Here is a 16,248-nt window from a genome sequence, read left to right as displayed (position 1 = left end):
TCTCTTCTCTCCCCTCCTCCCTCCTTTTCTCCCAACCAAGAGAAAACGCCCCCTTCCCCAGCTTCACCAAAAAAAAAAAAAAAAAAAAGGGCAGGGGAGGGGGGCAAAGAAACCACAAAACCCCATCAGTCTCCAGTCCCGAGGACACCCAGGACCAGGAAAGGTATATACTATACAGACACACACACACACACACACACACACACACACACACACACACACGGACATATGGTTCTGTAGAAAGCACACAGAGAAGCGTCCACAGGCGCCCCAAACCCAGCAAAGAGACTTCCACCAGCCAAGAAGCCATGATTGGGGAGGGAGAGGAGGAAGGAGTAGGGGCAGAGCTATCCGTGGAGGGGGGCGCATTGTTGTGATGCCTGAACCCCTTTCTCCCTGCCCATCTGCTGAGGAGGGGGTGCAGGGAGGGGGCGCAGGGAAAAGGCGAGCGAGAACGAGAAAACGAGGAGACCAGGCACGGCTCTGCGATTCCCTCCCGCTGCCTGTCTGCCCGCGCCCCCCAGCTCCCCCCCAACAATAAGACCTCAGCCTAGACAGACAGACAGCCAGACAGACCGGAGCGCGGCGGGGGAGGCAGCGGAGCAGGGCGCAGCCGAGTGGGGTCGTGCATAAAGGGAAACCGGGGGGGAGGGGGGTCCCCCTTACCTCCAGCGCTTCAAAAGTGACAAAGCTGGTCATGGCAAATCCATCAATGATGTCCTCTTCGGCCGAGGTGGACTCTCTCCGCTTCCTCCGCGGGGGTCTGGGCCGGGACGGGGCGGAGGACGGGGGCTTCCCATTGTCTTCCTTGTCGGAGCCCGACGACGAGGCGAGCGAGGGCGCCCGGGTCCGGCCGGCCCCGCCGCCGCCGGCCGCGCCGGCCCCCAGCCCGCCCCGGGAGCGCCTCTCCCGGTCTCGCTGCGACCGCGACCGCCGCTTTTTGCGGAGTCCATGGCCCCGCGTCGGGCCATCCATGGCTCTGCCGCGCCGGGGTCTCCCCGCTCGCCGCCCGCCCGCCACAGGCTCCGGCCGCGGCCACACAAAAAAATTGACACCAACCCCTCCCTCCCCCTCCTCGGCTTCCCTCCGCCCCGAGGAGGGCGCGGGGGAGACGGCGGCCGAAAGAAGGGAGAGAGGGGAAGAAAGAGAGGAGAAAGAGAAGGGGGAAGGGGCGGAGAGAGGGAGGAGGGACGGGAACGAGGGCGAGAGGCGAGGAGCCCAAGTGCGGGGCTCCCCACAGCACCGCGGGTCGGAGATTCCTGTGAGCAGCGCCGAGCAAAGTAATGGCTGAACACACAGGTCTCCTTTAGAGGCAAAAAAAAAAAAAAAAAAAAAAAAAATAACTCACCAAGCAGGCAATAAATCAGAATAGCGGAATGCTTTGATCAAGAGACTGGGAGGCTCCGGGGAGCCCTCCCCGCGGCCATTCTCCGCCGCGCCCCCAGCCCCCCGAAAACGCCGGCCCCCCGATTCGAAACCGGGTCCGAAAAGGTCGCGGGAAAGTGGGGGCAATGAACTTCACCCGCCCCTCGCGCAGGAAAACACCCCCGCCGCCTCTCACACACGCCTCAGAGAAAACTCACTCCCAGGCTCCAAAATTTTTAAGATATGCTTCCAAGGGAGGCCACGGCTTCCGAGCGACCTGAGAGGCACGAGACCCCCCAGAGAGGGAAGCATAATAATGAAATAATTGGGAGGGGAGAGGGCGAAACTGGAAGAGGTGGAAGGAGAGGGAGGTGGAGGAAGGGAAGGAGGATGCTGGAGCAGTTGTGGGGCTCGCTTTTCGGTCCTGGAGGGGGGAGGAGAGGAGATCAAAGAAGAGAAGAAGCAGACCCTGACGCTGCCACCCACCCCCCCACACACACTCCCCTCAAAAAAGAATTTTTTCCAGTCCCAGAGAAGAGGTCACCCTTCCTCAAAAAAGGGAGGGGGGTGAGTCAGTCGACGAGGAAAGCAGAAAGAAATCTCCAGCGGGAGAGACACCGATGTGCCGCCGCTGCCGCCGCCTCCTGCCGCCGCCGCTGCCTCTTCGCTTCGCCCAGCCCGAGGGAGAAGCGCGGCCAGGAAGCGCCGGGAACGCCGCTCTCGCCGCCGCCGCTAACGCTGCCGCCGCCGCCGCCGCGAGAGCCCCGAGCCGGAGGGTGCACGGCGTGTCCCCGGGCGGCTGCAGCGGGAGCCCGGGCACGGCCCCATCCTCCGCCCGCCCGCCTAGCTCAGCTCCCGCTCCTCCCCCTCCGCGGCCGGCCCACCGTCGCCGCCGCCGCCCGCCTCAGCCCAGCCCCGCGCCCGCCCGCACGCGCGCGCGCGCGCGCACGCGCCCCCGCCCTCCCCGCGCCCCGCTCGGCGCGCGCTCCCGCCCCCGCGGCCCCGGCCGGCTGGATCACGTGGCCCGCTGGGCTCCCTCCGCCCCCGCCCCCTCCCCAGTTGTAGAGTGTGTAGAAAGCTAAAGGCTGGGGGCTGGCCGCGCTCGCGAGCCCAGGGCATGCGCGCTGGGGCGGCCGGGCCTGCGCACTGGGGGCGGAGGGGAGCCGGGAGTGGGGAGCGGGGCGGGGGCGTGGAGGGGGCCGCCCGCGTGGGGTCGGCTGCGGCCCGGCAGAGTTGGCGCGCGAGGGTGTGGAAGCCGAGAGGTGATCCTGCCGACCGCACCGCGGACGCGTGCGGGACGCTGTCCCCTGTCTACTCCGCGCTCCCAGGTCCGCGCGCCCCGCAGCCTCTTCGGGACACTTGTCCCTCGACCCCCTACCCCAGGCCCCGGCGGAGGCTCCCGGGCAGCCTACTTGGGAGGCTCCCAGAGTATTTTTCTGGGCGACCTGCGCAGCGAGGGAAGGAGGAATTTTTGAAAAGGGACACAAGGTGGAGGGGGGGGGGCTTCCCCGGGAGGGGGGCACGACTGAAGGCGACAGAAAAGGGAGCGGGTGCCAAAGGGCGGGCCTCCGCTCCGCTGGGAGACCCCGAGAGTCCCTACGGCCGGAGTTGGAAACTTTTCTCCCACGTGGTAACACAACGCGTGACCGAGTGACCCCGCGCCCGTGTGACCTTTGGGCCCTCCTCGCTTTCATGCGGGGGCTCTTGGGACGCGCGGGCGGCTGCGGAGCGGGAAGCGCAAGGCGGTGCGCCCGGGGCCGAACTTGAACCTCGGCAGCCGCCGCGGGCGAGGGGGCGGGGTTGGAAGGGACCCGGCTGCCCCAGCCCGAGGACCCGTTGGACGTGCAAAATGCAGTCCCTACCAAGGTCGGCTTCCTTTAGTGGGGGGCGGAGGGGGGTTCTCTTTTTCCTATCACTGCCCCTCCTTTCGCAGAAATGTAGCTGATGCTTATAAAAAGTTGTATTAAAGAGTTGACTGCAGCCCAGAATCGATCAACAAAAGAGACCAGCCTCTCTAGGTAAAATAGCTGTGCGTTTTTCGGGGCACTGGCATTGATCTGTACGGATCAGAAAGACGCCGACAGCTCTTTCTCACCAACGTGTTAGCTACCCACGTCACTTTGTGTCTGGCACATAAGTAATGTGGCACATCACCCCTTAGCCTCCAGTATCTTATTACACTTGGGGAGGAAGAAAAGGAAATAAGCTTACATTGTTAAATTGCTCACAATGGGTCGGGCTTGGTACTAGACGCTTTGCACATCTTTTCTGTTCTTTACTAAATTTTTCCAGTAGTTTTATTAGTACTACTGGAAAGAGGTGGTAAAGAAAATCACATGACAACCTGATGCACCCAAGATTGGTTGATTCATTCATTCATTTCTTCGTTTAACAATCATCGGGGCCTGCTGTGTACCAGGCACAGTTTTACATGCTGGGAACCCAAAACATAGAAGGTCCTCCTTGGACCTTACTTTCTGGCAGGCAAGCCTCACTCATCTTGCAGCCTCACTCATCATGACAATTTAATGGTCATTCCCATAAGTCACACCCCTTCGGCATCCCCTTTTCTGGGTCTTTATGAAATGGAGGTGGGGGGCAGGACTGGAGGATGGTGGGAAACAAGTTGCAAGAATAGAAAGGAGCAACCAATGAACTGTGGATAAGACTTGAGCTTTCTGCCTGCCCAGGGAACAGAGCGTTTGACCTTAGGCAAGACTCTTAAATGACTATTTTTCTCATCTGTAAATCAAAGAGTTTCAATTAGATGTTCAAAAAGTTCCCTTCACGGTCTAGCTGAAAGGCCTTCTCAAAAAATATCTTTTTCAAGTAAATGGTGTGCTTTAATTTCTGGAGAGAAGTGGCTGATACATATAGGATCTGATTCAATGTATTAGGAACATGGTTCCACCTTCCAAAATTTCCTACCTAGCATAACTGAGTTTGCTGCCCTCTGGAGCAATTAACTAAAACAGTGCCTCCGTACAGAGTGTAACTTTTGTGTTAACCTCTAGGATGCTGTCCCAGCAACTACTGAAATCCACGCTGAGTTTAAGTTGGCTCCTACAAAAAATGGGCAGGTTCTTTGTCATTAAAGGAAGGATCTGGGTTCATTTTTAGGGTTTTTAGGAACATGGAAGATGTTTTAGATACTGATAATTTTCATTGAAAACTAAGAACTTGCAATTACAGTCACTTTTCACGACTTTGGGGGTTGGGTTGAGGCAGGTGTGAAATTGCCAAATATAATAAAAAGTATAATATTAGTGACTTTCCAGAGTAGCCCTTGGCAGTCCTGTCTTTAAAGAGTAATGTCTGGTAGGGAAAAAAAATGGATGGTAATGCACTGCATCCAAGAACCTTGCCTCTGGCAAGAGTAATTTGCAAATGCATTTTGGGATAATGTTTAAATGATTTTTTTTCAGGGTCCAAGTGCAATGCTCACTGGAATTGGTAATGCCTTTTGGGTCAGAGTTTCAATTTTCTTCCATCAGAGAATTAAAATTGTTTGTGGATTATGTTGCTCATATCTGTTTCTAATTCTCCATATCATCTATGTTGTAAGAGCAACATGATTAATGTTGTAATGATTAATAACCACCATATAATAAGCTAAGTGCTTACTGTGTGCCAGGCACTGTTCTAAGTTATAATATCTCATTTAATTCTCACGAATTTTGAGAAAGGTTTTGTTATACCTATTTTACAGTTGAGTACATTGAGGCTTAAGAAGGGTAAGCCTAGGTAGCAGAGCTTTTTCATGGTAAGCTGAATCTGGTATGGGTGACTCCATAACCTGTTCTCTAAATGGTTATGCTGAAATGCCTTCCTCAGAATGATTCCTCAAGAAATCAAATGCTGTGTATATAGTTCTTTGGAAAACTGGCAATATCTACTCAAGTTGAGCATATGAACACTGTATGGCCCACTAATTCCTTTCCTTGGAATATACCCATGTCAAATGTATATATCAAAACGTATCTATTCAACAGCTCAGAGCGTTATAGTAACCCCCAAACTGGAAACGACCCAAATGTTCACTGGCAGTAAAATAGGTAAATAATTGGTGATGTATTGACATAATAGAATACCGTACATCACTGAGAATGAACAATTTACTTCCAAATGCAGGAACATACATGCAGCTCATAAATATAATGCTAAGTGAAAGAACAAGACGCACAAGAGTATGTGTTGTGGAACAACAGGCAGAACTCATTTATGCTATAAAAGTTAGGACAGTGGTTACCTTTGAAGGGGGGCTAATGACTGGGACGGGGCATATATAGGGCTTCTGAGGAGTTGATCATGTTCTGTTTCTTGGGCTTGGTGCTGGTTGCACATGTGTTCGGTCTGTAAAAAATCCATCAAGCTGTACTATGATATATGCACTTCTCTGTACATATACTATACTTCAAAAAATATAAAATGCTATGGGTAAGTGTGGGGGGTATTGCTTGTATACATAGAAGTATCTAGAGAATATTTTTTCGTGCATTAATGACACTATCCAAATGCTCATCAACAGTAAAATGGATAAACAAGCGATGGTTTATTCACACAATACTACACAGTGTGAACACACAATGGAACACTGTATAGTAAATGAAAATAAACCATAATGTATCATCAGATTTCTTACTGGGCAGAATGAAAGATAAAGCTTTAAACTTGTAATGGGCAGTTTGAATGAGCTCATGATTCATATCAGCAAAAGCTTAGGTGAATTCTCTGCCAGAAGATTGTAGTTGATAAAGAGGAAAGCTAAAGAAATAATTCCATAAGAGGTTGCTTGTTTAGTAGGGAGGACACTCAAGTGGTTCTGGAAAACACAAAGGGAAAAACTTACATGTGTGTTCCGGAATAAAATACTTAACGCACGAGAGCCTCTCCAGTTGTGCAATCTTTTATTTGAAACAATGATTAATACTCAAACTATATCTTGAACATTCAACCTTGACTAGTCAGAGAATACTATTCTAGCTTGATGACTGAACTAAACTCTGAGCATTCCATGCAGCGAGAGATATTTTTGGTACCGGATTTTCTAAATTACTAAATTTTTATATCCCTCTGATGTCTTGCACTTTGCACTCTGCCAACACGGCAATTATGAATACATCCTTCTTGATATTACATACTAGTATATAATATTTGAATTTATTAGGAAGATTGATTTTTAACTCAAGGCAGCTTAAGGTTTATGTTTTGGTCGTTTATAACTTTCAGTTATTTTGCATGTGAATCTGCCCTGAGACAAGGTACAGAGCTGGTTAATGGATCTATCTTTATGCCATTTCCAAATGAGCAAACAAGGAGAATAACACAGTTACTATCCCTTCTTTAACCCTCATAAGTTGTTTTTAGTAATAAGTATTCCTGGGGAGAAGTGATAGCTTGCATTAACTGACAGCCCATCAGCGAGAACATTGTTGTAAGTTTGCCCTAATTATCACCTGCTGTTTTAATTTTTTTTCTGCATTGGAAGTTGTTTTTCAAACTGCAGTTTTAATGTTCAAAAACAGTGAGGGGATGAAATGTGTGGTTCAACTTGCTGAATGTTGTGCTGCTTTCCATAATATTGTACAGTAAACATTGGTCCTCTCTACAGGTGCCCGTGATGAATGACACATCGATCAACCCATAGTCTTCAGACATTGCCGTGTGAAGCCAATGAAAGATATCTGCTGGTAACCAAATGATGATCTTATGAAAAGGTAGTTCTGACAACTTTTTTTAACATTTATTTATTTTGGGGAGAGCTCAAGAGGGGGAGTGGCAGAGAGAGAGAGAGCATCCAAAGCAGGCTCTGCACTGACAGGCTGACAGCAGTGAGCCCAATGTGGGGCTTGAACTCACAAACCATGAGATCATGACCTCAGCCAAAGTCAGACCCTCAACCGACTAAGCCACCCAGGTGCCCTAGTTCTGACAAATTTTAATGAACGTTAGATTTTCACAAAATTAACCAGTCTTCCTGTCCCTTTTCAGGGCAATGGCTCTACTTGATGTGGTCAGATGGGGAAATTGATGGATAATCACAAGAAAAAACTTTAAATGAATGTAAAAAATTTTTTCAATGTTTACTTATTTATTTTGAGAGAGAGAGTGCATAAGCAGGGGAGGGGCAGAGAGAGAAACAGAGAGAGAGAGAATCCCAAGCAGGCTCTGCACAGTCAGCCCCAAGCCTGACATGAGGCTCGAACTCACAAACCATAGGATCATGACCTGAGCCAAAATCAAGAGTCAGACGCTTAACCAACTGAGCCACCAAGGCGCCCCTAAATGACTTTTTAAAGGTACTAATGGAAGATGTCTGTATTTATTACAAATCATAACCCTGAGGAACAATTTCTATATTGGATTTGGTAGATGACTTGTGATGAATTGTGATTTTTTTGTTTTCATTTTTTTTAAGTTTACTTATTTATTTTGAGAGAGAAAAAGAGAGGGCACGAGCAAGTGAGGGGCAGAGAGAAGGAGAGACAGAATCCCAAACAGTCTCGTGCCATCAGAGCAGAGCCCAAGGCAGGACTTGAACTCATGAACTGTGAGATCATGACCTGAGCTTACCCAACTGAGCCACCCAGGCACCCTGTGTTTTCCCTTTTTTTAAGTAGGCTCCACACCCAAGTCATGGGGCTTGAACTCACGACCCTGAGATCAAGAGTCAGATGCTCTAACGACTGAGCCACCTAGGCACCCTGTTTTCATTTTTATTTGAAGAACAATGAAGATCTAAAATGACCAGATTCAGAATAGAGAACATCTTGGTTGAAAAATTATCAATCCTTTGGAATTGCATGAAGAATATAATAAATTATAGCCCAGACCTAATTGCAACCTTCTATTTATAAAACATAATAATTATCGGGGTATCTGGCTGGCTCAGTCAGATGAGTGTGTAACTCTTGATCTCAGGGTCATGAGTTCGAGCCCTGTGGGTGTAGAGATCACTTAAATAAAACTTAAAAAAAAATACAAGTAATAAAATAGAACATAACAGTTATTTTACTTTTCTGTGTTCAAGGCCTTTTGTGGTCTGGTCCCAGTTATGTCATCAACCTCCTTTCCTACAGCATATTTCTACGTATCCTAAGCTAAGCTCTTGCCTAGAAGACTTGCATGCCATTGCCCATGCTAGTGCATCAGCCCAGAATCTCTTTCCTGCCATCCGAACTCACTGAATATCTCCTTACCCATCAAGAGCCATTTATCCATCAAAACCAACTCATCCAAAGAACTTACTCCAATCACTACTTCCATTCAGAATTAACAGTCTCTTCTCTACTTACATGGTATTTTAATTTCTGTATATCTTAAATATTATTATAGATTTCAGATTAATATAGTGAACAATCATGCACTCTCTCAGTAGCTTAAGAAATAGAACATTTCCAGGGTGCCTGGGTGGCTCAGTCGGCTAAGCATCTGACTTCAGCTCAGGTTATGATCTCATAGTTCCTGACTTCGAGCCCCACATCAGGCTCTGTGCTGACAGCTCAGAGCTTGGAGCCTGCTTTTGATTCTGTGTGTGTATGTCTATCTCTGCCTTTTCCCTACTTGTGTTCTCTCTGTCTCTCTGTCTGTCTGTCTGTCTGTCTGTCTCTCTCTCTCACAAAAATAAATAAATAAACAACAAAAAAAAAGAGGGGCACCTGGGTTGGCTCAGTTGTTTAAGTGTCTGACTTTGACTCGGGTCATTATCTCATGGTTCCTGGGCCTGAGCCCCATGTCAGGCTCTGTGCTGACAGCTCAGAGCCTAGAGCCTGTTTCGGATTCTGTGTCTCCCTCTCTCTCTGCCCCTCCCCCCGCTCATACTCTGTCTCTTTCTCTCTCTCTAAAAAATAAAATAAAATATTTAACAGTCTGTTTTCTGTTTTGTCTCTTTTTTTCTCCTTTGGTTGTTTTGTTTCTTAAATTCCACATATGAGGAAATCATATGATATCTGTCTTTTTCTCTGACTGACTTATTTCACTTAGAGTTATATACTCTAGATCCATCCAGGTCACTAAAAATGGCAAGATTTCATTCTTTTTAATGGCTGACTAATATTCCACATCTTCTTTTTCCATTCCTCTATCAGTGGACACCTGGGCTGCTCCCCTAAGTTGGTTCTTGTAAATAATGCTGCAGTAAACATAGGGGTGCTTATACCTCTTTGAATTCGTGTTTTTGAATTCTTTGAGTAAATACCCAGTAGTGCAATAACTAGATCATAGGGTAGTTCTGTTTTTAAATTTTTTTTTAACATTTTATTTCTTTTTGAGACAGGGAGAGACAGAGCATGAACAGGGGAGGGTCAGAGAGAGGGAGACACAGAATCGGAAACAGGCTCCAGGCTCCGAGCCGTCAGCCCAGAGCCCGACGCGGGGCTCGAACTCACGGACCGCGAGATCGTGACCTGAGCCGAAGTCGGCCGCTTAACCGACTGAGCCACCCAGGCGCCCCGGGTAGTTCTGTTTTTAAATCTTTGTCTTCCATTTTGTCTTCCACGGTAGCTGCACCAGTTTTGTTCCCACCAACAGTGCACAAGGGTTCCTTTTTCTCTACTTCCTTGCCAATACCCGTTGTTCCTCGAGCTTTTGATTTTAGCCATTCTGACAGGTATGAGGTAATATCTCATTGTTGTTTTGATTTGCATTTCCCTGATGATGAGTGATGTTGAACATCTTTTCATGTATCTGTGGGCCATCTGGATGTTTTTGAAGAAATGTCTGTTTATATCTTCTGACCATTTTTTTAATTGGATTATTTGTTTTTTGGGTGTTGAGTTGTGGAAGTTCTTTATACATTTTGGATACTAACCCTTTAATCGGATATGTCATTTGCAAATATCTTCTCCCTTCAGGAGGTTGTCTTTTAGTTTTGTTGGTTGTTGTTTTTTGTTTTTTTTTTTTTTTGCTGTGCATAAGCTTTTAATTTTGATGCGGTCCCAATAGTTTATTTTTGCTTTTGTTTCTCTTGCCTGAGAGACATGTCTAGAATGATGTTACAAGTGGCTTGTAGTTTTTTTGTCATTGTAAATAACACAGGTGCACAAGGAGACAGGACCTCCTTTTCTTACAACACTGTTATAGAACTTACTCTTTTATTATTTTGTTATTATATACACATCCTGTGACTTTTTCTTGTCACTTGGTAAACTCTATAGGATAGGGACTGGGTAGGAGGTAGCAGGTAATCAATAAATTTAAGTGGTTTGATGATTTATCCTTCCCATATTTGAGTTTAGATTTTGTAGTCTTGGGCTGTTGTGTCTTGCAGTACAGATGAAGAGTTGAATTTTTGGATTTTCATGTATCTACTTCAGAAATCCTAAAATTAAGCCTCAAAGGACAGTTGATTTGGCCATACTTAGTATTAAAATGGACTGCTACCAAGCATCTGTGTTTAAAAATGAGTTGGTAGCATTTCTGAACTTCTCAGTGCCTCTCTCAATTTTGGAACACAGGAGAGTTTCCTATGAAGTATGATTATCAGTGATCTCATTTTTTTTCAAGTGCCTTTTTCCTTTTGAAAGATCCTAAAAAAAGGAAAATCTTCGTGTATGATAAAAATTTCTTGATATTTAGAACAAACAAATAAACATACTGTTTCAACTATTCAAATAAAGAATGTCACCCAGTTTCTAGGATGGGCTCATATTACCAGGATTTTTCATGAAACAGTTACTTAAGTAGCAGGGTAATTGATAAGAAACTAGTTATTAGAAGAAAATATTGATATTTTAAACTGTGTATATGTTGTCAATATAATTGTACCATAGATTTTATTTCTTTAATTTAAAAAATGAATATTACATACACAAAGATATTTACAGCATTATCATTTATAATAGGGGAGAAAAAAATAAAAACAACAAATGTCCTGCAATGAAACAAATGAAATGTCCTATATTTAAGTACTTTATAACATGGAATTTTAAGAATTTATTAAAATACATATTGTAAGGATATCGATTTTATTAACTAATAACAGAATTGCACACACCTTGTGACAACAATTGTTTTTAGAACTGTTATATAGTCTGTATAAAGTTTAGAAGGAACACAACAACATATACTGTTGCTTTATTTTAGTAGTAATATAGATGGAAATTTCTTTTTAAATTGCTTTTCTATTTGTTAAATTTTATTATAAATAAAACTTTGTGAGTATCATATCTCTTTTCAAATAAGAAGTGGATATGAGGTGACTGACCTGGCTCCCCCAGAATCAAAGGGTTTCTCAAGATAGAGGACATTCAGTGCCAAAACTTGGACCATTTTCCATGAACTGGGACAGTTGTTCACCCTACAATGTGTCTTTGATTGGTAGGAGGAGGTGGGAAGAAATCAGAATTTAATTTCAGTTGTCAGGATATAAACTGTATATCGTTTTGATCACTAACTAGAAATTATTTATATTTGAGACTCTACTCTTCCCTATCGTGGCTAATGTAAAATTGCACACAAAATCTTAAAGAGACAACCTTCTACTAATTACATATTCACCTGGTATCCATTTCAACAAATGAAATTACTCTCAGCACACATTAATTGGCATAATTACTGAAACACCAAAATCAGATTAGCCACTGTAGCTCAAAGAAAAAAAGAAAGGAAATCACTGCTCCAGCAAATTGCAAAAGTATTTTTTAAAAAGGGCTTGAAAAGGTTCTCCCACTTGTAGGTAGTTTTATACAAAGCCAATAAAATATGACTATTTTAATATTCATTCATGAGATATTTTGGGGTTCTTAACAGTATATTTTAGCTATATTGCAGCTTAAAAGTAAGTCTTTCTAATATCCTGCACTTTGTTGATTGTTCCTATAATCTCTATTGTGCATGTTTTAGTGGCATAGCACTCCTATTCAAAGACAAATTGTATCCACTATTATTATCTATTTTCATAATTAACAATCATACAGTTATTCTAGAAGCCCAACAGCAGCAACAATGACATCTTTGTATTTGCAAAAAGCTTACTTTTCAGATTTCTGGCTCTTTTTCCTAAAACACTGACATCATAGTAAAACATTGTTCTGCCTGCTTTGAGTTCGAATCATCTGATAAATTAGAGAAACACAAAGATAAGAAAGAAGACATATGTTAGTATAATTCTGCAGAGCAAAAAAATCTTTGCTCAGACTTCGTTACGTCTATTGCTTGAATACATGGGATGTATTGTTCCATGGTCTTACTTCTTCATTTCCTACGCCAGACTGGTCTTGCCACTTCAGATGTAATTTCCTGCACAACTCACCTTCCATGCTCTCTGTTCCAGTATTGTACTCTTATTAGAATACCTTGCTTTCCAGGATCTTTTATCAAAGCTCATTAACATTCTTGATCATCATCATGGTTATTGCCATTATTATTTATTTTTGCTCCTCAATGCAGAATGTTTTCTCTTTATTGCAATATTTGTTTTGTTCTCTCTGCCATTAATAACTGGTCTTACACATTAGTATAGAATTCTGCTTTTGTTGAAAATAAGTGCCACGAATCAGAGAAACATGAAGAAAACAAATAGAAACACATTGTGGTACATTTCTTCATGATAAAAACAGAGACATGCTCAGATTCTTTGTTAGTTTGGTTTGATCACATGGAATCAAGCGCTTCCTGACCTGTGAAATCTATTGCCAACTTTTGCTTCTATGTTATTAATTTCTAATTACATTTTTAAAATTTTGTTAATGTTTATTTTTTTTTTTTGAGAGAGAGAGAGAGAGAGAGAGAGAGCACGCACAATTGGGAGAGGGACAGAGAGAGAGGAAGACAGAAGATCTCAAGAGGGCTCTGTGCTGAGAGCAGAGAGCCGGACACTGGACTTGAACCCACCAACTGTGAGATCATGACCTGAGCTGAAGGCAGACACTTAACTGACTAAGCCACCCAGGTGCCCCTAATTGCATTTCTTATTAATAATAACTTAATCTCACGTAACAGAAATAAGGTGATATTATAACCAAATATATAATGGGACCAAAATAAGGTGGGGAAAAAAAAGAAGGAAGAGGTAACTCACCATAAAAAGTAAGAAGGAGGAGCACTTGAGTGGCTTAAGTCAGTTAAGCATCCAACTCTTGATTTTGGTTCAGGTCATGATCTCACAGTTTGTGAATTTAAGCCCCACATCAGGCTCTGTGCTGACAGTGTGGAGCCTGCTAGGGATTCTCTCTCCCCCCCCCCCCCCACTCTACCCTTCCCCCACTGTCTCTCTCAAAATAAATAAACATTTAAAATAAAAGAAAGATTTTATATATTATTTGTATTATATGTGCCATTCTTCTCAAGCTTTAAGGTCTTGTCTCATACTATGGAAAAATTGTAAAGACAGAAACAGTAGAGTGTGTTTGTTCCACTCAACACCTGATAAAAGTTTACTTTTCTTGTATTCCCCATGTTAGGGACTCCAACGTTAGTCTTCACTTAATACTGCTTTAAAAAATGTTTTAGGGGCACCTGGATGGCTCAGTTGGTTAAGCATCCGACTTTGGCCTAGGTCATGATCTCATGGTTCTTGTGAGTTCAAGCCCCACATTGGGCTCTGTGCTGACAGCTCAGAGCCTGGAACCTGCTTCGGATTCTGTGTCTCCCTCTCTCTCTGCACCTCCTCTGCTCGTGCTCTGTGTGTCTCTCCCTCTCATAAATAAATAAACATTTAAAAAAATTTTTTTTTAATTTATAATTTTTTGAAGTGTATTTATTTTGAGAGAAATAGAGAGAACCGCTGAGGGAGGGGCAGAGAGAGATGGGGACAGAGGATCCGAAGCAGGCTCTGCACTGACAGCCCAAAGCCCGATGTGGGGCTGCAATTCACCAACTGCGAGACTGTGACCTGAGCCAAAGTTGGACGCTTAACCAACTGAACCACCCAGGTGCCCCAATAGTGCTTAAAATTCTAACAGCATGTCAGTTTCTGTACCTCTACCTTCACTGCACACAAATACAAACACACATGCCAGGATTTATCTGTGGCCAAGTCCACACTGACTAATTCTTTCCTCCATTCTGCCAGAGTTCTGTGAGTTATCCCAATTCACCTTTATAGAGGACTGTCAAAACACAGTCATTTTACAGCCACCATTGGTGATGGGTGCCAAAACCTTTGGGAAACAGGATATTCATACAGTCTCAGTGTCACTCTCACGAGACTTTATGGGGAAGGGGAATTTTCACACTGCAGACATTTGGTAACTGCTGCCTTAAGCAAATGATCAAACACTGCATCACCAGTTATGACATCACATGCCTCTGATGTGATACACTGAGGATACAACAATATGTATATAATATGCCTTCCGAAAATGTTTAAGCCTGACACAGTGAGACATCTAAAAGGAGGGACATTCTGCAAAACAACTGGCCTGAACGCTTCAAAAATGTCAGTATCATGAAACAAACCAAAAAAGGTTGGGAAATTATAGAACAAGGGAGGGTCAAGAGATAGGGCAAGTGAATGCAACAGATAATCATTGATTGGACCCTAGAATTCAAAAATTAAAATTAAACAAAGAAGGCAGAATCAGCCCAGGAGGCAAGCAGGACATTGCTCCAGAGCCTACATTGATTGCTATGTACCCTTGCTTCAGGAGATACGTATATTTACAGACAAACATAGTTCTCCTATTCAATTATACAAAATTATATATATCATACATATATATATATTTATATATGATATATTTATATATATCATATATAAATGTGTGATATATATAACATATATATAACATATACACATATATATAACATATATATCACACATTTATATAGTTGGAGATGCTGTAGCCGAAGATACCATTTTACAAATAAATAGAGGTCCAGAGAAGTATGGTGCCTTGCCTAATGTCACACAGCTACACAGTGTTAGAACCCAGGAGTCCAGTGCCTTATTAACTATCTGAGGCTTCCCAGGGCACCTGGCGGGTTCAATCAGTGGAGCATGAAACTCTTGATCTCGGGGTCAGGTGTTTGAGCCCCACATTGGTGATAGAGCTTACTTAACAGCAACAAAAAAATTATTTGAAAACAACAAACTATTTTAAGCTTCCTCATTTTGTTGTTTCAACAAAAACAACAGCAACAACAATAGTCAATTTAGAATTTCCCAAACTATTTCAGATTCATTAAAAGCCTTTATTTTTTTCAGGCTACCCAGTTCATCTCTCTTTTTCTACCAATCTGTGAAAATGAGGCTATAGAACAGAAATTTACATGGCTCCAAAACCTTAAGCATATGAGATTTTTGGAAACTAACTAAAGACAAACCTATAATAGGAAATTATCATAGCCAGAAAGCAAAGTTTGAGGCCATGTGTTTCCTTCTATAAAAGTGACGGGACAGAATACAGATTAAACTACATCCTCTAGAAAGAAGTGATTCTTTGTTTTCAGATTTGAATGAACTTTTTTATGACCGCTTTTGAGGTGTGGCTGACTATTTAATGGAATTTGAAATTAGAAATTTAGTGAAATTCTGGTTTAAAAACCTTCTCCTACCACTCTGTAATCTATGGTGTTTTTATTTCAAGCACCACCAGCTTTCTTGAGATACAAATGTTCTTGAAGTATTTCCACCCGGTTTTTAACTCAAGGAAAAAATCCCCAGGAGTGAATTTCTGTTGTTGTTGCTGTTGGATCCCTCTGGAAAAACCCAAGCCTCACTTCCCACTGACCCCTCTGTTCCATGGATGTCTGTCACAGGCAAGAACATTTAAAACCGCAGGGAAAGAGTGACAGTGGCTTTATGCCCATGAATGAGTGCTGCCCAATGCCCCTCTCTTTTTCTCCCAATCCTCTGTGAAAATAAGACTGCAGAGCAGAAGGACAATAACAACATTATAGTGCAAGTGACCTTAAAAGCAAGTAAACCCTATTATTTGAATG

At 43.8% G+C, this 16,248-nt stretch overlaps 1 protein-coding gene and 1 long non-coding RNA gene across 6 annotated transcripts in view; one reads left to right on the top strand and one right to left on the bottom strand.

Moving 5' to 3' along the window:
* Positions 1–1,338, bottom strand: part of AUTS2 (activator of transcription and developmental regulator AUTS2) — a 1,133,525-nt gene extending 1,132,187 nt beyond the window's left edge. For 3 of the 5 annotated variants that reach the window (XM_058710836.1, XM_058710839.1, XM_058710840.1), the window contains exon 1: positions 667–1,334. In XM_058710836.1, the coding sequence (XP_058566819.1) occupies positions 667–975 (309 nt within the window). In that variant the 5' untranslated portion in view covers positions 976–1,334. Of the gene's footprint in view, positions 1–666 lie in introns of all 5 variants that reach the window. The other 2 variants (XM_058710837.1, XM_058710838.1) reach the window with 2 other exon arrangements.
* A 1,204-nt stretch (positions 1,339–2,542) lies between these two features.
* The window catches only part of LOC131500946 (uncharacterized), a 58,896-nt gene continuing 45,190 nt past the window's right edge, over positions 2,543–16,248 (top strand). The window contains exons 1-2 of the long non-coding RNA XR_009256543.1: positions 2,543–2,693; positions 6,977–7,082. This is a non-coding gene — a long non-coding RNA (uncharacterized LOC131500946). The remainder of the gene's footprint in view (positions 2,694–6,976; positions 7,083–16,248) is intronic.

This window comes from Neofelis nebulosa, chromosome 18, assembly GCF_028018385.1.
Source record: "Neofelis nebulosa isolate mNeoNeb1 chromosome 18, mNeoNeb1.pri, whole genome shotgun sequence".
Taxonomy (NCBI): domain Eukaryota; kingdom Metazoa; phylum Chordata; class Mammalia; order Carnivora; family Felidae; genus Neofelis; species Neofelis nebulosa.
The sequence above is the reverse complement of the archived record's forward strand: the minus strand, read 5'-3'. Positions and strand labels throughout refer to the sequence as shown.